Source organism: Triturus cristatus, chromosome 11 (assembly GCF_964204655.1).
Source record: "Triturus cristatus chromosome 11, aTriCri1.1, whole genome shotgun sequence".
NCBI lineage: Eukaryota > Metazoa > Chordata > Amphibia > Caudata > Salamandridae > Triturus > Triturus cristatus.
The window spans coordinates 1,064,753,243-1,064,780,054 of NC_140594.1; the positions used below are offsets into that span (position 1 = coordinate 1,064,753,243).

The window sequence follows — 26,812 nt, forward strand, 5'->3', positions numbered from 1 at the left end:
TAGTATGGGGCGCTCCTTGCATATGGCGTAGTAAATAAGAAATGAGCGGCTCCGCCACTCATTTTTCTTCTTTTTATTGTGCTTTCATGTTATTTTTGGGGTCCCGGTCACACACGTTATATACACGTTGGACCTTGTGGGGAACCCTCAGCCATCAACCATCCTGGGTTGCCGCAAGCTGGTGCAGACTCTTGCTTTGCTCACACCCAGACGGGAGCAGTTTTTATTTCTGTTCACATGGGCAATAGCAAAGCTATGTTCCCTGCCCAGGGGGGGTGTGGGCAGAGAATTATATTTGTATTCCCTGCCCATACAGTCCCAGGTACTTAAAAATGTTTGGCCCACCAGGCTTGGGGGGGGGTCGGGGTATTCCCCCCCCCCCCATATGTTTAAACAATATATATTATCACTGGTGTCAATATCCCAAGTCCTAAAACGCAGACTGCAATGTTGGGGCAGCCAATAAGAGCTTATCTTTAAATCTGTTGGGTCGGTGGATCCTCCACATCGTGAAATATTCATACATTTTGAACCTTTATCTCTCAAAAACTACAGAATGAATTTACACCATATACAAACACACACACAAAAAACAGCGGTAGATCTAACAGAAATGTTATTAGTTTATTTTCAATGGCTGTAGTCTGCAAAATTAAAAATGCCTTTGATATTTCATACTGTGGAGAACTGTCCCTTTCGGATACCCCCTATGTAGCTAGCTGCATTGATTCCACTTAATCTGGCATAGTCTGACACAAATTTTTTATATGGCTACATATTTCATCTTGCACGCCCACTCCTTCCTAAGCCATCGTAGCTTTGGTGTTTTAGAACCCACCTTTGCTCTGAATAGCTTATGTATGAGCGTACCATCCTCCCTAAATGCTATTATGGTTCCAAGAACTATTTGTCAGATTCTACTGGTTTTGGCCTTAGCTGTCCTTTAATGCTTGTTCTTTACTACGTGCACCAGTCTTCAATTTTGCAAGAACTGACAAGGATAAGTTACTTACCTGTAATCCTAGTTCTCTTCCAGGGGTATCCTCATCAGTCATAAGCACATGAATATTCCCGCCCATGTGCGGGACCCCGGAAACACATCACATATATGTGAAAACCATATATGTAGCTAGATATATATATATATACATATATATATTGAATATGCTACTTACCAGTATGCATCTGTTCTTGGCATGTAGGGCTGCTGACATTCATATCTGTGCATAGATCGCCGCCTAGTGTTGGGTCCGGATGTTTGCACGTTGTTGTCCTGGAAGAGTCTTCGAAGTATCCTTGGATAGGTGACTCCTCCCCTGGACTACAGTGCGCATGGTCATCCACTCCATCCTCAGATTGTTTTTCGCCATTGTGGCAGTGATGGAGTAGATACAGAAAGTGATGACCATGCTTACAGTAATTCTGAGAGCTGCAGCTGCTACAGGCGCCGGGGAGGAGGGAGGGCGATATGAATGTCAGCAGCCCTACATGCCAAGAACAGATGCATACTGGCAAGTAGCATATTCAGTTCGAGGCATGTGGGCTGCTGAATTCATATCTGTGCATAGAATATATAGCAGTGCCCTCTATTAGCGGCGGCTACCAGTGCCAGCTGCAGCGGTCTGAAAAAGGGTTTTGAGAACAGCCTGTCCTACAGCTGCCTGCTGTTTTGATTGCACATCTACACAATAGTGTTTGGTAAATGTGTGTGTAGTGGACCAGGTGGCTGCTCTACATATATCATGCAGGGGAATATTTCCCAGAAAAGCCATGGAGGCCCCTAACTTACGTGTTGAGTGGGCTCGTGGGGGAATAGTTAATGTGCGTTTTGCCTTTTGATAACAAATTTGGATACACTTAACTATCCATCTGGCTATCCCTGCTTTGGAGATGGCGTTACCTTTGTGGTGTGGGGCAAAGGCAACGAACAGTTGTTTTGTCTTCCTAAAGGGTTTAGTCCTGTCGATGTAATACATGAGGGCCCTTTTGACATCTAGTGTGTGGAGTGCCCTTTCCGCGACAGTTTGTGGGTTTTGGAAGAAAACGGGCAGTTCAATAGTTTGATTCATGTGGAACTGCGATATTACCTTGGGCATGAATTTGGGGTTGGTACGTAGTACGACCCTGTTGGCATGAACCTGTATAAATGGCTCTTGAACTGTTAGTGCCTGGAGTTCACTAACTCTTCTTAAAGAAGTGATCGCTACCAGGAAAGCTACTTTCCAAGTGAGGAATTGAATCTCGCATGAGTGGAGAGGTTCAAAGGGTGGACCCATCAGGCGTGTGAGGACCAGGTTGAGGTTCCACATTGGAGCCGGTGGGTGGCTTGGAGGAATAACCCGTTTGAGTCCTTCCAAGAATGCTTTGATGGCGGGCACTCTGAATAGTGAGAGGTGCTGCCTGGTTTGCAGATAGGCAGATATTGCGGTCAAATGGACACGTATAGAGGTGTACGCCAGATTGCATCGGTATAGGTGTAGGAGGTAACAAATGATGTTTTGGATGGATGCGTCCAGCGGGTTAACGTCATTATTACCGCAATAAATGACGAACCTTTTCCATTTGGCTGCATAGCAAGCTCTTGTAGTGGGTCTCCTGGCCTCCTTGATGATGTCCATACAGTCAGGTGGCAGGTTGAGGTAGCCAAACTCTAGGACTTCAGGAGCCAGATTGCCAGGTTCAGCTGTTGCGGATCTGGGTGCTGAATCTCTCCATGGTTCTGCGTCAAATGCGCGGGTTTGATCCGCAGCCTTTGATGCGGCACCACGGAAAGTTCGAGGAAGGTGGTGTACCATGTCTGGCGTGCCCACGTAGGAGCAACTAGGACGAGTGTCAGAGAGTGTTGTCTGAGTTTGCGAGCCACCAGCGGTATCAACGGCGCTGGGGGAAAAGCGTACGCAAATCTGCCGGACCAGTTCATCCATATCGCATTGCCCTGCGACTGCGGATGTGGGAACCTGGCGGCAAAGCTTTGGCATTTTGCGTTTTCGCTTGTGGCGAAGAGGTCTATCTCTGGATGACCCCACTGCTGGAAGTACGGTTGGAGTACTGATGGGTGTAACTCCCACTCGTGCATCTGGTGGCTGTGTCTGCTGAGCAGATCCGCCATCTGGTTGTCCTTGCCGGGGAGGTGTTCCGCCATGAGGAACATGTTCCTCTGAATGGCCCACTTCCACATGCTCTGAGCCAGATGAGACAACTGTGGAGAGTGTGTTCCTCCCTGCTTCTGTATGTAGTACATTGCGGTCATGTTGTCCGTCCGAATCAACACGACCTTGTTGCACAGATGTACTTTGAATGCCTTCATGGCCAGGAAGATTGCCATCAGTTCCAGAAGGTTGATGTGCATCTTCTTCTGTTGTGTCGTCCATAGTCCCTGCACTGTGTAGTGGAGTACATGAGCTCCCCATCCCTGGAGAGACGCGTCCGCCGTCAGTATTATCTGTGGGACAGGCTCTTGGAACGGTCGGCCCTTGCAAAGGTTTTGTGGATTCCACCAATGCAGAGAGTTGTATGTCCGACCGCTCACCAACACTAGGTCTTTCAACTGTCCTTGAGCCTGATTCCACTGACGTGCTAAGCACTCCTGAAGCGGGCGCATATGTAATCTCGCGTGCGGGACTATGAAAATGCAGGAGGCCATCATGCCTATCAACTGCATAAACACTCGCGCAGGAAGGGAGTGTTGGGGTTTGAATTTTGAAATCAGCATTTGCATGCTGTTGATCCTCACTAAATTTGGCTGAGCTGTGGCTGCCAGAGTGTCTATAGTCGCACCTAGGTACTGTTGTACGTGTGCGGGCTGGAGGTGGGATTTTGGGTAATTTAGTGAGAATCCCAGACTGTGAAGGAGGTGAATGGTGCGGGACATGTGGCTGGCACATTGCTGGGCTGACTTCGCTTGAACGAGCCAGTCGTCCAGGTAGGGGTAGACGTGTATGTGCTGCCTCCGTAGATGTGCCGCCACAGTAGCTAGGCACTTTGTGAAAACCCTGGGTGCTATTGTCACGCCGAAGGGCAGGACTTTGAATTGATAGTGCTGTCCCTGAACAGTGAACCTGAGGTAATTTTTGTGTGAGGGGTGAATGGGTATGTGGAAATACGCATCCTTGAGGTCCAGTGTGGCCAGGAAGTCTCCCTGCTTGAGAAGCGGAAGGACTTGCTGGAGAGTGAGCATGTGAAAGTGTTCGGAAAGAATGTACCGGTTCAGGGGTCTCAGGTCTAATATAGGTCTGAGTGACCCGTCCTTTTTTGGTATTAAAAAGTAGAGGGAGTACACTCCCGTACCTTGCTCGTGGACGGGTACGACCTCTATAGCGCCTTTTAGAAGCATACTTTGCACCTCCTGCTGTAAGAGCGTTAAGTGCTCTGAGGACATAGGACGGTTTCTTGGTGGTATTGTGGGTGGAGTGGAGGTTAGCTCTAGACAGTAACCGTATTTGACAATATCTTTGACCCACCTGTCCGTGGTGATGGAGTTCCACGTGGACAGGAACCTTTGTAGCCTTCCCCCGACAGGTGTTACGTGGTCGGGAGGAAGGGAGAGGGCGTCATTGCTTGTTCTTGGGGGAGGACCTGGTGTTGCCGTAGCCGCGTCCTCTGCCCTTTGTACTGGAGCCACGATATCCACCCCGGGTGTTTTTATCGTAGGTGGTTTGTGTATTGCCCTTGTTGTATGTCTGCTGTGACCCCTGTCCTCTACCTGCTCCTTTATTTCCGGGGCGACGAAAAGAGCTGCTCCGAAAGGACTGAGTCTGGAGAGCCCCCATGGACTTTGCAGTGTCCGTGTCTTTTTTGATTTTCTCAAGGGTGGTGTCAACCTCCGGCCCGAATAAATAGTCGGGGTTGATAGGCTGGTTGAGTATATTATTTTGCACCTCCGGTTTGAATCCGGAGATTCGCAACCAGGCATGTCGTCGCAGCATGACGCTTGTGTTTATGGCCCTGGCAGCTGTGTCTGCGGCATCTAGTGCACACTTGATGGAAGCATTTGTGAGTAGCTGTCCCTCTCTGATAATAATTTCTGCACCTTCTTTGAACTGGTCAGGGAGATGTTGGAGTAGTTGTTCCAACGTGTCATAGTGCGCTCTGTCATAGCGGGCGAGGAGCGTTGAGTGTTGGCTATGCGCCATATGTTGGCAGCCTGTGCGGCAACTCGCTTGCCAGAGGTCTCTAACACCTTGGACTCTTTGTCCGGGGGAGGAGCGTCACCTGTTGTTTGCGAGTGTGCCCTCTTGCGAGCATTCGCAACGACAATGGAGTCGAGAGGTAGTTGGCCTCTGATGTAAGTAGGTGCTGATCTGTATTTTTTGTCGATCCTGGGGTTTATCACCCTTGCCCTGGTGGGTTCCTTGAAGATGTCCTTGGCTGGTTTGAGGACCCCTTTCAACATGGGCAGAGTCTTTACATGCCTTTCTGAGGAAGCGAAAGTGTCCATAAGGAAGTCGTCCTCCACGGTGTCAGAGTGAAGCTGCACTCCATGATTATTCGCAGCACGTTCAATGAGAGCGTTGAACGCTGCAGTGTCCTCTGTGGGAGATGTTTTCGCTCCATAGAGTTGTGGGTCCTGTGCATCTAGAGGTGCACTGGGGTCTGCAGGGTCGCCCCAAGTTTGATCAGGGTCCTGTTGGTCATCAGGGTCCATGTCTCCGTGGTAAGGGACTTGGTCATCCATATAGTGTGCCAACGCATCCGTGTCGGAGTGTGTGGGAGAGAATGATTGTGGATCCTGGTAGGGCGAGTCGAAAGATTCGCAAAGCACAGGTTCTGAGTCCACAGGCAGCTTTCTTTTTAGTGGGATCCTGAAAGGGTCCAAAGGTGGCTCAGAAGTTATCCTCCGTTCATGGATAATCATCCTGCCGGTGTTGGCGTCGATGTAATGTGATGGAGACGTCTCAGCAGGTGTAACCGTGGTGTGGGTGACCTGTGTCCTGAGTTGGAACATTTTCGGGATCGTGGATGGCGGCAGGCCAAAAGTTAAGTTGGCTGGCGCCGAAGAGGCTGCTTGAGCTTTTATTGGGCCGGAGCCCGATGTGTCCTGGAGGACCGTTTTGGTTTTGCTGCTTTGTGCTGCAACGGTTCGCACTTGGAGCGCTTTCGAGGCCTTAGCGCCGACCAGGTCTGTAGAGGCGGCCGTGGACTTTTTCGGCGCCGGTGGGTCATCGAGTCGAGGGGCGGGAATGGCCGTCGAAATTTTCGATGCATGAGGCTTTGGTGTTGCCGTGGAAGCGACGTGAGACGCAGCAGGCAGTGTGACCTTTGGTTTAGGAGTCGATGGCGTCGGCGCCGCGAGCCGAGCAGTTTGATGGCACCGAGGGCCTTTTTTCGTATGCCGACTCCGACGTCGGCCGCTTCAAGTTCGGCACCGAAGTCTCGTTTGGTGCGCTCGGTGCCGACGCGTGGAAGGCCTCGATCCGACTTGCGCCACTTTCGGTTTCATTTGAACCAGTGCAGCTTTCGGTTTGGTAGAAGGGAAACCAGCCGGTTTAGGTAATAATGGCTGCCGCTGAACGTCCGAGGCCGGGCCCGAGGGCGGGGCCGAAGAACTGCGGGATAGGTCTCGGGTCTCGGGTAAGGCCCGAAGGCGATCCCTCGACCGGAGCCATAGACTGTGGCACAGGTCTCTCTTCAGTCTGAACGGGTAGGCCTTGCTCGTCATTGGAGCTACTCTCTTCGGCCCCTAAGGCCTCATCGCAGTCTCCTACCTCGGTGTCGTCTTCATCTCTGCGAAAGAGTGATTCGTCGACGTCGTCCGAACCGGAGTCATGTTCGGAAACGGGACTGGAGGGTAGGATTTCCAATTCTTCGACATCTTCGGCGTTGAAGATGTCTGCCGGGGCCGGTGCCGCGTGCTGCGCTTCGAGTCTCGCCGCTCGTCGATTCCGTAGAGTCTTCTTGGAACGGAACCGGGCACAGGCCATGCATGTCGATTCGTCGTGGTCCGGCGACAAGCATTTGTTGCACACCGGATGGACATCGATATGGGGATATTTCGCATTGCATACCGGGCACCTCTTGAATGGTGTCCTCGACTCCATCGTCGGTGTCGTCGATGGTCAGGTAACAAGCGAAAAGTCGGTTCTAAAAGTTAGTAAGCTAACAGGTAGAGTCGAAACCGATCGAGTGAACAGTACCGACGCGAACTAAAGGCCTTTAGGCCTCGACAAAGTTTTTTCTAACTTGAGTTAAGATAGCACATCCAAACCCAATGGCGGAAAAAAACAATCTGAGGATGGAGTGGATGCCCATGCGCACTGTAGTCCAGGGGAGGAGTCACCTATCCAAGGATACTTCGAAGACTCTTCCAGGACAACAACGTGCAAACATCCGGACCCAACACTAGGCGGCGATCTATGCACAGATATGAATTCAGCAGCCCACATGCCTCGAACATATATAAACACACACACACACAATGCAGCCTCCCATAGACATGCTGAGCAATGTTGCAATGAATTCTCATGTACATAAATACATTGCAATAAAGCAGGGAGATAGATAGTCTTTGAAAACTGCTTTAATATACAGCAGAGAGCACAATCCTGCAAGGAATAATGAAAGAAAACATTGCCAGCACAAGGGCTGCATTGTAGAAACATTAGTGTAGAAAGCTGAAAAGCTAACCCACATAAACTCAGATAAACTGGCACCGTGCCTTTAAGGCAGCCATGACCCCCAGCTTCCCATCATGCCCCAGGGGTGACAGTTAGGTCAGTTGTTCTTTGCGATATCCGCAGACCATTTTACAAATGTATCACGTTCACTTGCCCGGGGAGGCGGGTGGGTTGCTTATGACTTTGATGAGGATACCCCTGGAAGAGAACTAGGATTACAGTTAAGTAACTTATCCTTCTCTTCCAGGGGATCCTCATCAATAGTCATAAGCACATGAATAGAATAGCAAGCCCATCCCCTCATCCTGCGGGCAAGTAAACAGAAGTACCATTAAGATACATAACAGTCATAAGGCCTACACAGACTCCAATAGGTTAACATTGAAACAGATTCCTCAAGGAGGCCTGGCCCACTTGGGTACCTGCCCTGGAGTCCGAATCCAGACAGTAATGCCTGGTAAACGTATGTACAGATTTCCAAGTTGCAGCCTTGCAAATCTGGGCCATTGGTACATTGTGCAGAAATGCAACCGTAGCAGCCTTGCCCTTTGTAGAGTGAGCTTTAGGAGAGGCAAATAGAGGCTTATTTGCTATTTGGTAGGCCAATTTTATGCAAGATACTATCCATCTTGAAATGGATCTTTTAGAAGCTGGGAAGCCTGTTCTAACAGAGCCATAGTTGACAAACAATTGATCAGCTTTTCTAATGGATTTCGTTGCATCCAAATAAAACTTAAGAACCCTCTTGAGGTCTAGCGAATGAAGAGACCTTTCCGCTGGAGTGGTAGGATTGGGAAAGAAAGAGGGTAAAGAAATCGTCTGATTAACATGGAACTCAGACACAACCTTGGGCAAGAAGGAAGGGTGAGTTGGCATAACCACCCTATTATGGTGGAAAACCGTATAGGGTTCTTTAGAACAGAGCGCTTGTATTTCACTTACTCTGCAGGCTGATGTAATTGCTACTGGAAAGCTGCTTTCCAAGTAAGGTGTTGCAATGTAGTCTTATGAATGGGTTCAAATTGAGGGCCCATCAATTTAGACAAGACTATATTCAACTCCCAAGGAGGAGAAGGAGGTCGAACAGGGGGATAAACCTTCTTCAACCCCTATAGGAAGTCCATGACCACCTGAAGTTGAAAGAAAGAAGGTTGGTTAGGTGATTTACGATATGCTGTGATGGCCGCCAAATGTACTTTTATGGATGAATACTTCAAACCACATTTGGCCAGGTAGAGTAGATACGGCAAGATTACCTCCTCTTGCCCGTTCACAGGACTCCAACCAGTACGGATACACCACAAGTAAAACCTTTTCCAAATGTCCATGCAGCTTTGAGGAAGGTTCAAATGTCCGTACTGCAGGACTTCAGGAAGCATGCTGTTAAGCTGAGCGAGGGAAGGCTGGGATGCAGAATCTTCCCTCCCATTTTGGTGAGAAGGTCCGGCCTGCACAGAAGTCTCCGATGCGGGCGAACCGAGAGTTGCAACAGGTCCGGATACCAACATTGGCGAGGCCAGTCCGGTGCTATGAGTATCATCTTCATTCTGGACTGCAGGAGTTTGGCCACCACCTTCGGAATGAGAGGGAGGGGTGGAAAGGCGTATGGCGTATGCAAACGTCCCTGACCAATCTATCAAAAGCGCATTCCCCCTCGTTCCTGGTCGGTAAAACCTGGATGCGAAGGCGTGGCATTTTCTGTTTTGATCCTCTGCAAAGAGGTCGATGAAGGGTTTCGAAAATAATGGACTTGGTCATCTGAGTAGCTGGCATGGTGAACCCCAGCTTCTGAGCTCCTCTGGTGAGAACATCATGAAAAGTGTTCACATCATCAATGGGCGACACTCTGGAAGGGGGCTATCCATCAGGGTAGGCGAGTAATCCCTCTTGGATGAGTGTGTCGAAGAGGACGACCAAGACGGTGTACGCCGTCTTTTGTGATGCCCCCGAGTCGACCTGCATACAGGGGATCTGCCTTGGTGTTCGAGTGGTGGGTGATCTGTCCACTTCCTGCACAAGACGCTATAAGGGAGATCTGCGCAGTGGGCTGGAGTATTCCGCAGGCCGTTCAGCGTGACCTGTGGGTACTGTCTGCCTATGATGAAGAGGTTGCAGCCATCTGGGAGAAAGATGGATGGAAGGAGATCGCCGTCTCCTTGGAGAACCTCTTGGCGGTGATCTTGTAGGCTCCTGTGAATGAGCAGAAGCACTGCGTGATGACGCAATCGTCTGGGGTGAGCTCCGAATACAGTGGGAGGACTCTGTGGCTTCCGGAGCGCGAGCACCGTCGCAATGAGCGATGGGACGTCGATGGAGTGTCTTGACGTTGACCGGCTCTGTGTTACCCTTACTGGTGAGTCCCCAGAACCTGATCGTCTCCTCGACGTCGATCTCTGTGTGCTTCGACATTGTATGGCGTGATGTCGAATGCCTGGAGCCCATAGACCCAGTCTTCGACGTTGAGTGTGCGGGAGACCTCAACGATGAGCGATTCAACGGAGAAATCCTTCAACGCCAATCTTTCCCTCGATGCTGACCACCTGTTAGAAGTCAATGGAGTCGAGAGCGGGACACTCGCCGTCGTCGACGGAGATCGCCGCCTTGACGCTGAACGACGTTTGGTATATTTCACCCTTGGTCTCGACGTCTAATGCCTTGTCGGCGGCGAGGATCTAGCCTTTGACGTCGAACGCCGCCTGGACGCCGACGGGGGTGATGAGTGTCTAGCCTCAGGTGATGAGGCATGTCTCGATGTCGATCGTCGCCTGGTTGACGTCGACGGAGATGTGTGCTTCGACGCCGATCGCTGGTGACCCTGCAACGGCGGAGCCCGTCTCGACGGCGACGACTGAGATCTGCCTCTCGACGCTGGGCGAGCCCGCACCAACAGAGCGACTCCTCGAAAGCCGATCGTCGCCGGGTTGATGACGGCGGAGGATTCGACATACCTTTCTTCAACGACGAACGGTGTTCTCTCGACAGTGAGCCCGCCGTCAATGGTCTTCTCGTCAACGTTTTCGTTGCCGATGAAGGGATTTGAGGCACCGAGCCCGAAGCCGATGGAGAGCATACTGTAATCTTACTCCTAGATGGAGTGGATGCTATCTCCTTCCTCTTCTTCATCGATGACTTGCCTCTAGAAGGTGATCTTCTCTTCTCAGCCAGCCCATAGAGGCAAATCCTATCCCTGTCCTTCAGAGTTCTCTTGGACAGCAGCTGGCAAGTTTTAGAATCATGATCAGAAGGAAGGCATAAAATACAGACAGGATGGGAGTCTGTTTTAGCCTTCTTCTTGCCACAGGAGGGGCAAGGGTCAAAAAGAGGGCATTTCTGCTAAGAAACAATGCTCAACTCTCTAAAAAACAGTAGAGAAATACTCCAACACCAAAAAGACGTCGATAAAAAGGTTTTAACCCAAAAATAGTAGTTTTTTCTGACAATAATCAGAAAAAAAAGTAGAGCGGCGGTAACCAGGGTCCTGACAGAAGGAGCCGGAAAGAACAACTGACCTGTCACACCTGAGGCATGATGGGAAGCTGGGGGTCATGGCAGCCTTAAAGGGTACGGTGCCAGTTTATATGAGTGTTTATGTGGGTTAGCTTTTCAGCTTTCTTCACTAATGTTACTACAATGCAGCCCTTGTGCTGACAATGTTTTCTTTCATTATTCCTTGCAGGATTGCGCTTTCTGCTGTATATTATATATGGAGATGTGTATGTATATATATATATATATATATATATATATATATATATATATATATATATATATTCACTGAAAAAACCATAGGTTTCACACGTTATAGTTAGCTGGACATTTTACTGATAAAAAACCAATGAAATTCCCCCGTTATAGTTAGTGCAGGCAACTATAACTCACGCGACCGCAATCCTCTGCTGATGCTAATACTGTATTTAGACACTTATTTGCCCATGTCTTTTTCCATAAAATTTTAGCTATACATATATTACAAATATTTTTTTTTCATAAAGACACATATGTCATCAGCAGAGGATTGCGGTCGCGTGAGTTATAGTTGCCTGCACTAACTATAACGGGGGAATTTCATTGGTTTTTTATCAGTAAAATGTCCAGCTAACTGTAACATGTGTGAAACCTATGGTTTTTTCAGTGAATTTGCAAGGTTTTTTAAATGCTAATTCCTAACTATAACGTGTGTGAAACCTATGGTTTTTTCAGTGAATTTGTACGTTTTTTTAAATGCTAAGTTACTTTATGCCATTCGTGGCGTGCGCGCCCACTTAGCGCAGTTCGTTCCGTGCGCGCACCGTGCGCGCACAGTGAGCACGCGGTGCGCACCGCGCGCCCACTTTACGCAGTTAGTGCCGTGCACGCACGGTGGGCACGCGGTGCGCTACGCGTACCACGTGCCCACGTTACGCTAGATGGGCCATGTACGCACGATGCGCTTCGCGCACCGTGCGCACATGGAGGACATATTATGCGCTTCGTTGTGAAAGGTAATCGTTTACATTTTCTGTACAACGACATATGCCATGCACACATGATGCCCTACGGGCACCATTTGCACACAGGGTGGGGAGAATATGGATAATTTTTTGGGGGGGAAAATTTTGTACCGTACGCGTACGGTAAGCATAATCAGCGAAATTTTCGAAAAAAATAAAATTGCCTTTTTGGCCTTGGGGGATCTTTGGGGACACCATTAGCAAGGCAAGGTGCTTAGGAGCTGTCAAAAAAGCCCCTTTACAGGTTTATTGCCTTTGTTTTTCCTCCCCCCCCCCCTCAGAGTGCGAGAGAGAAAATGGCGGCCGCCGCTTCCTGGTTTTGACCGATTCGAATGTTTACTAAGATCTAACAGCCAATCAGAATCGCGCTCGCGCACGTCACCGTACGCGTACGGTAAGCTTACCGTAAGCGCGCGGTAAGCGCACCGTAAGCTGGCTCAGATATATATATTGATTTAAATGCTATTTTCTCAGGAACTACTGAACAGATTTACACCAGACCTACAAAAGGCACTTCCTTGACCTGAGGACTAACTCTCAGCCAAATTTCAAGTAACTCTGTTCAGCCGTTCGGGCTGTAGCTGTGTCTAAAGGTCCTATGGAAAAATGCATGGGAAAAACGCGTTTTGGGACCCCCCTTTTTTCTCGGCCCCCGCTTGACGAATCCCCCCGAGACTTTCAGGGTAGGAGCGGAGCGTAGCGCCCCACCTATTTTGAAAATTTCGCGAGGATTCGTCGACCGGCGCCAAAGTTATTCCAAATAGAATGTTGAGGTTTTCCTATGGAAACAGGGTCCTAACTATAACTATCTACTGGCGACCGCCAGTAGATAATATACACACACAGCTACATATATGGTTTGCACATATATGTGAAGTGTTTTCGGGGTCCCGCACGTGGGAGGGAATATTCATGTACTTATGACTATGAGGATCCTCTGGAAAAGAAGTTGGTATTCCAAATTCTTCTATATCTTCTGAAGAAGTGGTCTGTAAACATATAACCCAGTGTATCACCTCTCTAGCAGTGTGGAATTCACTTAATTGATGCTTTTACAAAGTGGCTATAGTTTCTGATGTTTATGGTCGCAACAGGTCAACCATCTGGTTTGCCTAGATCCAGGTTCAACTAGTGAAACCACTTGGGGCAGTCACCTGCAATTTATTAGGTAAGGGGGTAATAGACCAAATCTTTCTTTTAAACATGCGGATAAGTATCTTGTTGTGTTGTGTTGTGCAGAAGCACAAACATCTGTGGAAAGCAGAATTACAAGGCGGCATCTCAGTGCTAAGTTTGCACAGGTGCAGACAGCAAGTGGTTTTATTGCCAGTACAATAAAAAGGGACAACCTAGGCTAACGCACCACTACATCTCCCAGTTTCAAATATCACTCTGCCCATAAGGACCCTTGTAATGAAATCCATCAAAATCATCATATCACAGAGAAACTCAATTGTCAGAACGAAGGAACACAGAAAATGAGAATGGAATGTTGGCAAAAATACTCATTTTGATGCTAATAGAAGATTCCAATGAGACAGTATTGTCTCGTTACTGCAGAAAACCAAATAAAATATATAGAAGTAATTTTTCATACTACAAACACGCTCTGCACCATTTAATGTGAACTAAGCACTTAAAGAAGCATGGATGGCCCATGTCAACAAACATATTGAAACTAAAAACCTTAAAAGTAAATTGTTTAACAATTAAACAGCAAATGTCTCATGTGTGCGTTCAGCACCATCAAAGTGAAGAAAGAAAATACTTACATTACACATATAATTATGCCAAGATCGTGTCACTTGTGGAAGCTTCTCCTTTCTTTTCCAATTTGCTGGTGATCCCTCACGAACAGCTTCCTTAATAATGTATGCAACAAGTCAGTTCACAAATACAGATTAAGAAAAAGAAAGGCTTGGTACTAACATCTGTGCAATCTCCCACCTTTGATGCAATCATGTAGGGAGGAATTAGTTCTACGTTCATTTCTTGAAACAGCTCTCTGCACTGCATAGTTATGAAATCACCCGCTAGCGGAGATTTAACAATTCCTGCCAAGAAAGAAGATTGTAAATAGACCACAAACTTAAGAAAACACACATTTGTTCCAATAAAACAAGCTTTGCAAAATATATATCAGTTTATCTTTAATAAGGCCTACACAAAGTTCAATCATTTTCTCATGAAAAAGAGGTAGAGAGACTTCATGTGTTCTACCTCTACAAATTATCAACCTCCAATGTGTCCTCTACTGTCAAGATACTTTCAATGATCTTTTTTAATGGACAGACACAGCCATTGCACCTTTACCAGTATTACACTTATGTTCAATCCCTGCAATTATAATTAGTCTAATACTGTGGGATACACAAATATAGTTGGATCATGAGACCTGGTGTAACACAAAATGAGGATTCTCGTGGCTCCATGTGACAGTTTCCAAAACATCTTTTGCGTGGTATGTAGTATATTACTGTGACAAGAACGTATTTTAATAAATTTCAAGCTTCCCTAAACAGGTTTTAATTTAGTTTTGAATGTGCATTAGTTTCATTTTCTATTTACACACATGTATACCTATTCTCCTAAACTATCTGGAATATATTTATATATTTTTTTCACTGAAAAAAACAAAGGTTACAGGGACGTTATAGGTAGGCTCAGATTTCACCTGTACAAAACCAGTGAAATTCAGCAGTTCTAGTTACCTTAGCTAAATATAACTTACACCCCTACAATGCACTGTTTATGACCTCATACATTACATCACTGATGACATACAGTGATTGTGAGTGTTTTAAAGCTTTTTGTGTTAAACATATAACCAATGTACCGCAAAAGTTCAAATTAGTATATGTTGTGTACTACTGAGTGATTCTTTTTTTTAACATAGTGAGTGTGTGTCTCCGAGTAGCTGTGTAGGTGACTTTGTGGCTGTGTGAGTGGCTCTATGGGTGGGTGAGGGAGTGGCTGTGCGAGTGGCTGGGTGGGTGGGTGTGTGTGTGTGTGTGTCAGTAACTGTATGGGTGAATAAGTGTGTCTGAATGGCTGTATGAGTGAGTGACTGGGTGTGTAAGTGAGTGGCTGTTTGATTGAGTTGGTGTGCGAGTGGCTGTATGGTAGAGTGATTAATGCTCATGCATATGGTCAATGTGATGAGGGTTATTAGTCACATTTTGATGTCAAGGGAGAGATTGGAACGTACACTGTCTACCCTGCATGCGTGGCCTTCTCGTAATGGTAGAACACGGCTTAAAGAGTGCATGCAACAGTCAGAATGCTGGATGTAACAGACAGGACTGGGATTATTATTATTATTTAACCAGGACTCTGACGCAACAAAAAATCTTGTTTGGGGATCCTGACATGTATGAGATCAATGTTGAACCTACCAGGGGTGTGGCAGTTCTGAGAAGGAAATGATGAGACCAAGAGGGAGGAAGTGTGAAATGGCAATATTCTGAGGCGGCCACAGCCCTTAAAAGCGCAATGACATACGACAAGGAAAGACTGCTGCAGCCCTGACAGCTGCCCAAGGCTGGATCCTGCCATGCTTGCACTATCCCAGGCTGCCTTGCCTGCCCTCTGAGTGATGCTTCTGTTCTCCACTACTGAGGATTACTGTTCTACCATTTACATGCCGTTTTCTTTTCACTAAATTGTTTGGGGATTAAAGGTGCACCGTGGCTGAGATGTTATACTTGCACGTTTTTATGCCACTTTAACCATCATATTAAAAGTTTAATATTTGCATACAAAATATTAATTGCCTGGTCACACATTTTGGGCCTCATTACGATGGCAATCGGACCAGCGTCCGACTGCCATTGTAGTGGGAAGGATACCAGCCGACAAGTAGTCGAAGCTCTACCTGCCATATTATGATGTGACTGCCATGTAGGCGGTCGGAAACATGCCTTTGACTATTGCGGCTTGTGCTGCTGCCTGGAAAAGGGCCACAGCACAAGCTGCAGTAGTAAAAGGCATGTTTTTAAACCTCCATGCAACATGCGCCAGGTACCATATGGTGCCTGGCACACATGTTTGGGGTGAGCACCGTATGTGGGGTCCCGATATGGGCTCCCAAAGTCCCTTTCCGACCGCCTTTCCATGGCAGTGGGATCGCCATTAAAAGGTTGTGGGAAATGGACATCTTAATCCCTACAGCAGTGCCTGCGCAGGGACTGGCTTCATTGCAGGGATTACTGTCCGACAGCTGCCCCCGACGGGAGCCCGTAGGAGGCAACAGTCTTCTCTCTCGACCACCAGCTTTTACTTGACAACAATATGCGTTATTGGAAATGCAATTTTGGTTTGGTTACTTTGACACAAAATTGACTGCGATACCCAATAACTAAGATTTGTATAGAAAGCTCCAGAATGGAGCATGGTGTCCTGATGACACAGAGCTCAACCCAATCTTTACAAATATTCCCTCACTGACACTTTATTAGGGTTACCATATGGACTCCTGGCCACTACAGTCCTGAATTTATAGTTATATTATGACAGGAAAGTAAGCTCCTCGCACTGTGAAGTAACTATCATTTTCCATTTCCTGCAGGATAGTTCAAGGAAGGGACTGAAGGTACACATGTGAAAGGTTCAGTGCTCCTTTCTTTGAGCTCTCTCACACTGTATTTTTAATGTTACTTTTGTTCTTTTTAAGGTGCTGGCTAGCAAGGTCAAAGTTTTACCCCCAATATGCGATTATTGAACCATGGTGATGTTAGGCCAGTCTCTAAGTTTCACATTATTCTTTTTTTTTGTCTAGTAGGGTGCACACACACACCAACTGTGCAAACGTCTCCAGTTCTTCATCTTGACCTGTTGCGGCATGAAGTGAGTGAGGAAGGAATAAATACTAATACAATGCATCTTTAGTGGATATCAAGTAATGTATATTAGGTTATCACCTACTCAAAGACCAATATTCTTCATTCACATTTTTACTGTGAAAGTGGAGAATTTTCTAAGATGCTTATTCCATCATAGACTAACACTCCTTTTCCAATGTGAAAATGTAGTCGTAACAATCTCTCATTTCTCTACTAATGAGCTGGAGAAGCACAACACTAGGGGGCATAACGAAGGAGCATACCTGGCTGGAGGACGCTCCGCTGCGCACTCTGCATCACACGGGGGTCCGGAAACGCTGTGGTCTTCTTCTTTGCCGCCATTGACCTTGCTGGATGCCGTGTTGGGACTACAGCCCCCAGAGTCCCTAGCGGCACTTCCCGCTTCCGCTTCCCTGCGCGCCCGGAGGCGCTTAAAACTGTGAGGCTCCCTCGGTGGAGCGGGGGCATAACGAAGGAGCATACCTGGCTGGAGGACGCTCCGCTGCGCACTCTGCATCACACGGGGGTCCGGAAACGCTGTGGTCTTCTTCTTTGCCGCCATTGACCTTGCTGGACGCCGTGTTGGGGACTACAGCCCCCAGAGTCCCTAGCGGCACTTCCCGCTTCCGCTTCCCTGCGCGCCCGGAGGCGCTTAAAACTGTGAGGCTCCCTCCGCGTCGCGGGACGCGCGCGGGCGGCGCCGGGCTAAGCCCGGGCAAAGGGCGGGCCCTCTGTGGCCCTCAGAGGCCAGAAGGGACTGGGCTGGGCCAGAGAAGCTGTTCCTGAACATATATGTTACATAAAGCACCGGGTGTGACATTGAGTAGGTTGCTAAGACTTTGCTATTGTTTTAAAGTTTTAAATATAGGATAATTACTAACGGGGAAACCGTTATAACAATTCAGTAAGCTTTAGACGGGGCTGTGCCGATTTATAATATGTCTAGATCTAAGCCCCTTTCCGGGCCACGCACTATGGATAATTATTTGGTCCAGAAGGTTAGTAAAATAAACTCTGAAAGGCGACAGTCGCTTGGAAAAATTAGCACCCCGCAATTAGAGAGCCCTGTAAGGGGTTCATCAGCTTCTAGCATGGAGGATGCGAACAATCACTCTGACAGTATTATTCCGGAAGTGGTAGAGTTGGTAGAGATGGGACATCTCGAGCCTGAACAAACTACCCCCAATGAGTTAAGAACAGGTGACTGCCCTGATATGGTGGAACAATGTCTACCGACTCCAAAAGTACGGGCAGTTAGAACATGTAGGAAATTCCCTATTAAAAAGGGGGCACTGCGGAGTGGGCGGAAACGAGCAGCCTCACCAGATAAAGTCGCTGAAACAAATAAACTGAGTAAATTTAATAAGGTGGGAGTGGAGGATGATATAGTAAATAACCTAGAGGAGATTATTGGTTTAAAGATTAGAGGCATTATAGATCCTTTGGTTTCAAAAATTGAGGAATTGACAAAAGAAGTTGTTAGATTGGGTGGTTTGCTTAGAAAGGCCTTAGACAAACCAGGAGAGGTGTCTGCTGCTACTACTGTCACAATTGCTGCAACTGACACTACTAGCAATCAATATAAGCATCATGTACAGGGAGACTCTTCTAAGGAAGCCACAGGAAATAAAGGGAACAATAGTGTTAACCCCATAACACCTCAAAGGAGCATGCACTTAACTAGCAAGGCTTTGCCTGCCATAGATAATATAAATAGATGGGAGGAAACTAACAAAAAGTGCGCTATTAATCTCCCACCTGAGTGTGCTCCTTATGTGGTGGTACTTACAAATGTACCGCCGCTTGATAACAGGGGTCACCAAGAAACCCACGATTCCTTAAAAAACAAATGTCTATCTTGGCTAAATAGACAATGTGGTTTCCCATTGAATTTCTCTGATAATGTCCTGACTACCAGAAGAGTCAATTGGATTGGGAGCGATAGGAAAAGCTCAAAGGGGGACTGTGTAATTATTAATTTCAAACACCCACAGCATGTTACTACCGTCCTCCTAAGAGCGGCATCTCTCCCAATTTCCGATGGCAATGTATGTGCCCGAGCACTAGGTTACTTTTATAATCACCTTAATGTCAACCGGAGGGACAATACTAGAATTTCTACTTACCCGCCCACTTCTAAACCTTATTTTGATATCCCTACACAGAATAGATTTCATGCACTTAGTTCCCTGGACTCCAACGATTGACGCACAAAAGAGACGGAGATATGTTTAGCAAGGGAAGAGGGTCCCGATAGGGATGAACATATGGACGACTGTGTACCTGAAATAACTTCTATGGTCTCCGGATTTGCGCCTAATCAGAATGAGGTAGAGAATATTCATGAGGGTAGTATGAATGTATGTGAAATGGGCCAAACAAGCGGGGCTGGCAACACGGAGGGAAATGCCCGAGGTTCCACCATTGGGATTACCACCAGAATAGGTACATGTTCCAGGATGGTGTGCTGGAATGTAGCTGGTCTGAAATCTAAAAGTAGAGACCCTGGTTGGGAATCCTTTATTAATAGGTACGATATTTTATGTTTCCAGGAAACCTGGTGCAAAGATAATATTGATTATGAGGGATTCGTTTCATATAACCTACCAGCATATGGAGAGGGCCCGGGAAGAGCTAAGGGGGGCTTACTCACCCTTGTATCAGTCCATCGCCAGATGCTGGTGATAAAATATGTGCCGGTGGGCGGTCTAATACAGATGATCTGGATTCGCGAAGGCAAAAGTTGTAACATCCTTCTGATCAATTATTATAACGACATTTTTGATAGCACCAGGGGCAGAATAATAACCGAATTGGCCAACGCTATTGATACCCTAAGTTTGGACTCCAATGTAGTATTTGATATTATCTGGTGTGGGGATTTCAATACCTCATTATGTGAATTATTATCTACAAAGGCCTGTGGGGTTACGAATAATGCCGGATGGGAGGTCCCACACTTTGGTCATGATATGTATGGGGAAAATGTGAATACATTAATGGGGTGCCTTGACCTGGAAATTTTGGATTGCTGCAGGGACAGTAATGGTTCACCTATCCCCACATTTAGGAATTGGCGCTCCAAATCCGTAATTGATCATGTGTTGGTATCCTCTAGTATTGCCGATTGTTTTGCCCCATTGGAAATGGAAATAATGGACACTAGTGATCACAACTGTATTATTGTGACCATGACTTTGTGGGAGGAGAATGATAGAGAGACAGGGACCACGGTTGGAAATATCGAAGCCCACCGGGCTAATGGGGTAAGGTTGAGGTGGATAGGTGCAAAAGCATCCGAAATGACTGAATCCATTATTATGAAGAATTTAGCAGACATTGTTTTTATTTTAGAAAATAGATTGGATCATGAGCGGGTCTTATCTAGTTTTATAGGAATCAACAATGCCATTAACGCAAAGTTCACAAGTGGTAGCAGGGGTGGTACAAAACCTGGTTTTGTCTGGTTTGATAAAACCTGTTCTGCTGCTCTGACCTTAAGCAGGCCCTAGCAATAAGACCTAGGGATAAAAAATCAGTAACAACTCTGAGGCTAGAATATAAAAATGCCATTAAAGCTAGGAAGACGGTTCTACAGCTTCAGGCATGGGATTCTCTTAACCAAGCGGCGGAACTTTCTAACTCTGTATTATTCTGGGCAACAGTCAATTCCCCATTCCTTAAGGAGACAAATACACCTGAGTTAACAGCAAATGTCTCCTGCGAAGGCTGGATTACCCATTTTTCAACTATCTTTGATTCAGGTAAAAATAGTAATGTTGGGTCAGATAGATGGCCTATATTACCACTTGATATTACTGTGGAAGAAGTTGAAAGGGGGATCAGGGCAAGTAAGGGAGGAAAGGCCCAAGGCCCGGATGGGGTTCCAAGCGACGTGTACAAGGATGCGCCAGAAGTATGGGGTCCTTTGCTGGCTGTTGTTTTCAACGCCGCGGTTTGTATAGATCCTCCGTCGACATGGGAGGAGTCTATAATTGTACCAATATATAAGAAAGGATCCAGGTCCGAGGCTAAAAACTACCGACCAGTTTCATTACTGGATGCTTCCGTAAAAGTTATGAGTAGGATTATGCTGGTAAGATTGGAAGAATGGGTAGAACAAGATCGTATTTTGGCAGATAGCCAATATGGTTTTAGGAAAGGCAGGGGTACGCTCGATCAATGTATTAATTTAGAATTATTGATCGGGAAGTATAGTGAAGCCAAACCTGGCCATATATATATGTGCTTTGCTGATTTAAGCAGCGCTTTCGACATGGTCGACCACTCTATTTTGTGGTCGACCCTGTTGAAATTGGGTGCGCCAGAGGGCATAATTTATTTTCTTGCCAGGATGTATGAGAGATTAAAAACATGTGTACGTTTTGGTAGGAAGGGAGAATGTACCCCGAACTTTAGCGTAAAACGAGGTATAAGGCAGGGTTGTGTTTTAGCCCCTCTTTTATTTATTTTATTTATAAATGGTATTGATGCAATTTTAAAGGAAGTACACGCAGATGCTCCCATGATCAATGGTGTTCCAGTACCGGTGTTACTATACGCCGATGATGCTGTGTTGTTGTCAAGAACTCCGATAGGGTTACAACGATTGATGGATAGTTTTGCTTCCTTTATTGACGACAAAAAATTAGTTATTAACAAAAGTAAAACGTACACTATGATCTGTGGCCCAAAGAAATCTAAACATGTAGTGAAAGGGTTTTTTATTGATAAGTTAAAAGTACAGCAGGTGGACAAATTCTGTTACTTAGGTATAACTTTTTCTAATGACAAAAAGTGGACACATGAATTTAATAATATACACAATAAAATGGCTAGAAATGCCCATGGAATTTTTAGATTTGCTCAGAAAATTGGGGATCGTAGGACCAGAGATATGGTAAAAATTTATCAGGCTAAATGTGTATCAACTGCATTGTATGGGGCAGGAATCTGGGGTTACAGTTGCGCATATGAATTGCAACTGGAACAGAATTCTTTTCTTAAAAAACTTTTATGTTTACCCACTTCGGCCTCTAATGCCTTATGTCATCAAGAACTATCTGTGAACTACCTATCTGACCTTTTGTCACTTAGACCTCTGATGGTTTGGCGGTCTATTTGGTTGAATGAGGAAAAGTCCTTTACAAGGTCTATTATCCAGGACTGTTTGCGATTAGATAAAGTCATAGCAATACCCTGGATTAAATACATTATTGTGTGTTTCTCAGATATTTTTAACCTGAATATTGTAACTGATCCGAACGCTGTTTTATTGATCCCCAAGGTCGAGTTAAAAAGGGTCTTCCTAGCTTTTGTTGAGAGGAAGAGAACAGTTATTGCTGGTACTTTGTCCACTGTTATGTTTTATAACAGATATTTGGCCATGGATGGTTTCCCTGTCTATTTAACCCTTGTCACCAGGCCGACACATAAATATGTGCTGACCAGATTGAGATTTGGAATAGTGCACCATCTGGTGGCCCATCCAGTAATGAAAAAATATCCTTTAGGACCTTGTAGATGTGATGGGATTTCCAAGCAGAGCACAATGCATTTTATATTATTCTGCAAGCTGTACTCTAATTTCCGTATCGTCTTGCTTAAACCCATGTTTGTTAAATACGGTACACGTACGGTTGAGCACGCAATGAAATTGATTTTTAACTTACAATCTGCGGACATCTGTTTTTATACTGCCATTTTTTTAAACAAATGCATCAATTCGAGGAAAAGTATGTGTTTTTAGATGTAGATATGTAATTTTAAAGGTGTAAATTATTGTTTTAACTAAACATAGCATTTAGTGATGTATGATTATGTCTGCTATAAGTCGTTCATATTTTGTATTTGTGATTGTGATTGTGTATGCTTTTATGGTCATTAATTTGTACCGAATAAAGCTGAATTGAATGAGCTGGAGAAGCACAACACTAGGGAAACAAACAGCCAATTACTTGTGCAGAGAAAACATATATAATACATGAATAATCCACCTCACTGTAAGTCGTGCAAGGGCTTAGGTGCACCATACAAGCAGAGGCAATTAAAGCAAGAGGACTAACAAAACACAGAAAATCATCACTGCTTGAAGTGAAAGGTGAACACTATGACCAAAGTAAGTAAAACAATGTTTAACCAAATTCCTGGAGCACTCATGAAAACTGTTCAACCCCCCGTGGATACAACAGTCTATATCACCTTGCTGAAGGACGTATCCATCATGTACTGGAATGGCAGTGGTGTGCGTGGAACCACTATCCAAAATCAACCCTGTGGATCTGCCATTAGCAAATCTAGTTAAATAGGTTAAGGAACACAGAATAGTAATAATGCAACCAAGCGCATGACAATTCATTCTCTGAAAACAGCATCTCATTGAAACTAGTATTAGATTCCCCCAAACTCAGCCGAAACAGTCCTTTGGTGCATCAGGCAGGTTTAAAAAGCAGGGCCATCTAATAACAGGATAAAGAAGATCAAAATCACCCATGACAAAGTGTACGAAACAGAAAATGACAATGCAAAGCAATGGCAAAGTATTGTAATTTACTGGACATAAAAAACATCTTTCAAAAGTAAGAAGGGGAAGGTTTTACATAACAGCTCAAAGAGGGAAATAAAATACTAAAGTAGCTTAATGGTGATGGAAAAGGAGCAGATGGGAAAGCTTTATATCTTCTATACTACTGAACAGTTCCCATATTAAGTAAAAATAGAAAAGGTGCTTATAGTCTCACGTTTATGGCTGCATACTCCCCTCTCCCACCCAAAAAATAAATAAAAAAATGCACTGATCTATGGTCAATGGAGCATCGCTTTCACCTTTTCAAATTACTTTTATGGATCCTATTCAGGGCAATCAGGATCGAATTAAATTGCACAGGTTATTTAATAGCTCACTTAACTCAGTGTTAGGAATGTTTGCAAGGACTGCATTTCTTCAGTATTACATTAAGGTCATGTCAATTTTATTGGAGAATAGCAGGATCTCAAGGTCTTGCAGTTTTGCCAGTTCTTAATCCAGCACTTGTGTTTGCGTTTACCAACTGATTTAGGGTCACTGCCCAGGGTCACAAAATTCATGTTACTTCAAGTTTAGTCTACAGAAATGTATAACTTGGAGTTTATTTCAAGCTCAACATCAGAAGATTAGAATGACAGGGCTGGGCATAGCATTAAAGTGGATTCCTCTATTGATGACTGCCCTCCACCATTTCCTTACCACCAAAGCCAAGATGTTCTTTGTGAACAGTCAATGAAGTGTGAACGCTCTGCAAAAGCCCAGATGCCTGCTCCTAATGTTGAAAATCTGATAAGTGCATCAGTTTCCTTAACTATTATTGCCTCAGAGCATTTACCTTAATGTGGCTTGTCAGTTTTGCAGTAGAAAATTTGTCAAATGTGTGCATAGTCACAGGTCTCAGGCACAATAGAGATTTACCACTGTCCTAGTAAGTTAAATCAGTAAGACGTGTATGGAAACTTGCAAGAACCAGCAAAGGATACGCTGTAAGTACTGCTGTTTTACACAAGAAGAAAGCTGGGATATTGTAATGCTCGAACATTAGCTCTGTCAGCTTTTCCCGCTTTGCTCTGGTATTCCACTGTCAAAAGAAAAACAAATGCTCTTTTATTACACCAATTTCAAAGATCCAATTATTTTGTTTAATTATGCCAACTTGGAATAAAACAATGAAAACTAAAGCTCTTGCAAATGTATTCATCGTTATAGTTAAGACAGTAAACCAAGAACCAGGCGACAGGATACACTTTACAAACAACAATCAATAAAGTACTGCACATTAGTGAAAAGGTATGATAAAATAGGAAAGCGAGTCCTATCCTTCACTAGGGTGGCTACGATCGTGGACTTCTGGGTTTCAAGCCTCTATGAAACGTTTCCAGAACTAGTGAATTAAATCTTCCAGGTCACACGACTTCCTTTATCACCAATATAACTTAGTCCCATGCCAAATAACAAAGTGAACCTCACATTGAAAAAACAAAAAAGTGATGGGTGGAATGAGCCCATTCCCAGCCACTCGTCTTTGTACTGGAATTTGGTCAGTGCAATTACCATAGGATGAGATTACTTCAAACATTCCATTCACCATTTCTTTACCAATGTCACATGCCCAACGCAGGACAGGTATGCCAGGTCTATGGTTCCATGCTCACTATGCCCCAAGGCTATTCAACTGTACCCAAAGGTGCAGAGGCAGGTCTTCGGTTGCTTGTGATGCTGTCTGGTGGGGGACCAGGCTGGCAGTTCAGGTTAACCGGTTCCAGGAAGTTAGATCTAAACTGTTGCTAATGAAGAAGGACCAAGTTTGTTCTACATATGGTCGGTTTCTGTCTTGATTGACATGGGCCAAAAAAAAAAAAAAAACACAATGGACTGAAATGCAGTCCCAACTAACTACTAGTGGCAGAGATTAATTCGAGCACTCCATTGGTCACTTTGTTTTTCTAAGGAGCAAAGTGATCCATAATGACTTCAAACACTGTGTCCCACAAACATACTGCTAGAAAGGGTGAATTATAACCCCTTTTAAATGTACAGACTCACACATATCGTGGATTCCCTAATAAAGTCCTACCAGGGGTGAGGACAGGGGACAAATTACTGGCCTGCCTAAGACTTGCCTACTAAACAGCAATAACCAGTCACCCAATAGCAAGGTGAAATGAAGGCACACTTCAACTTTATATAAAATCTGCATGCTTTTTCTTGTCAAGTTTGATATTTCTACATAGTGGATAGGAGCTGCTGCTAGCAATTGCCATCTAGTTTAGTAATCTTCCAAAACCATGGGCCTGATTTAGAGTTTGGAGGATGGAGTAATGGATGATGGCATGTCAGGCAGGGTGACAAAATAAACTACTGCGTTGCTTCACGGACAGTCCCTCCCCCAAATTTAGAGAAGACTGCCAGCCTCGCAGACATCTCTTAACATTAGCAGGAACCACTGTCACAGAGGTTCCTGTCAATGCTGTAAAGGTTTGATGGTCAGTCCCATCAAACATCACAGCAGGCCGTCAAACTTTTACCTTTTTCAAAAAGAGAGTCCCAAAGAAGAAATTTGTTATTGAAAACCCAAAGACTAATGACCCCCTTACAATGGGGTTTCCTCCCATGGTGTGGGTGTCTTTTTGTAATTTATTTTTATTAATAAATATTTACAGTCACTCACTGGCAGAGTTTTGCCTAGCAGTGATAGACTGGAAAAAAAAGCTATCCGAGAGAACTCTAAATTGGGTGGACAGCAAAAATAAAATTTTTAAAAAGCCATCAGAACATCCACTTTAAATTGGACAGACATTTGATGGCTAAACTCGGATGGCATGTACTCCAGTGAGTTTCCATAGAAGGTATGCAGTTCCAAAAAAAGGAAAGGAATGGGAAGGCTGTCAGAGTATCCGATTGATCAGCAGCAAGAGCCCTCTCACACCAAGATTCTTGATTGGGCAGCACCTCGTTGGGTCGGTGCTGAAATGCCCAACAAGCCCCTCAAGGTGGCTCTATACTGAAGACCTTCAAGAATTAGATACCATGATGAAGTATGTGAGAAGGTGTAGTGTATGTACATGGATGACTAGGAGGAACCCTTTAATTTTATTAATATGCAACTGCTCCGGTCACAAATAAAAACAAGGAGTGGGGAAATAATATTCCAGGACCGCTCAATTAGTGGTATAAACAGGGGTAAACGGGTTTCTTGCCTGAAGTAGTAAAAAAATGTATGCCTTCCTACTTGCTTCATGCTTCTCTCACAACCTTAATGACTATTGTCAGTATTTACTCTCCAATAGGGTAAGATCTCACATTATGGCATATCTTTTATTGCATTTTATACACCAGTCA

At 45.3% G+C, this 26,812-nt stretch overlaps 1 protein-coding gene across 1 annotated transcript in view; it reads right to left on the reverse strand.

Moving 5' to 3' along the window:
• Positions 1–26,812, reverse strand: part of ACTL6A (actin like 6A) — a 171,607-nt gene that overhangs the window by 108,300 nt on the left and 36,495 nt on the right. The window contains exons 5-8 of the mRNA XM_085635392.1: positions 24,454–24,551; positions 23,146–23,240; positions 14,051–14,157; positions 13,876–13,965 (exon numbers count right to left, since the gene is read on the reverse strand). Of these exons, the coding sequence (XP_085491518.1) occupies positions 13,876–13,965; positions 14,051–14,157; positions 23,146–23,240; positions 24,454–24,551 (390 nt within the window). The remainder of the gene's footprint in view (positions 1–13,875; positions 13,966–14,050; positions 14,158–23,145; positions 23,241–24,453; positions 24,552–26,812) is intronic.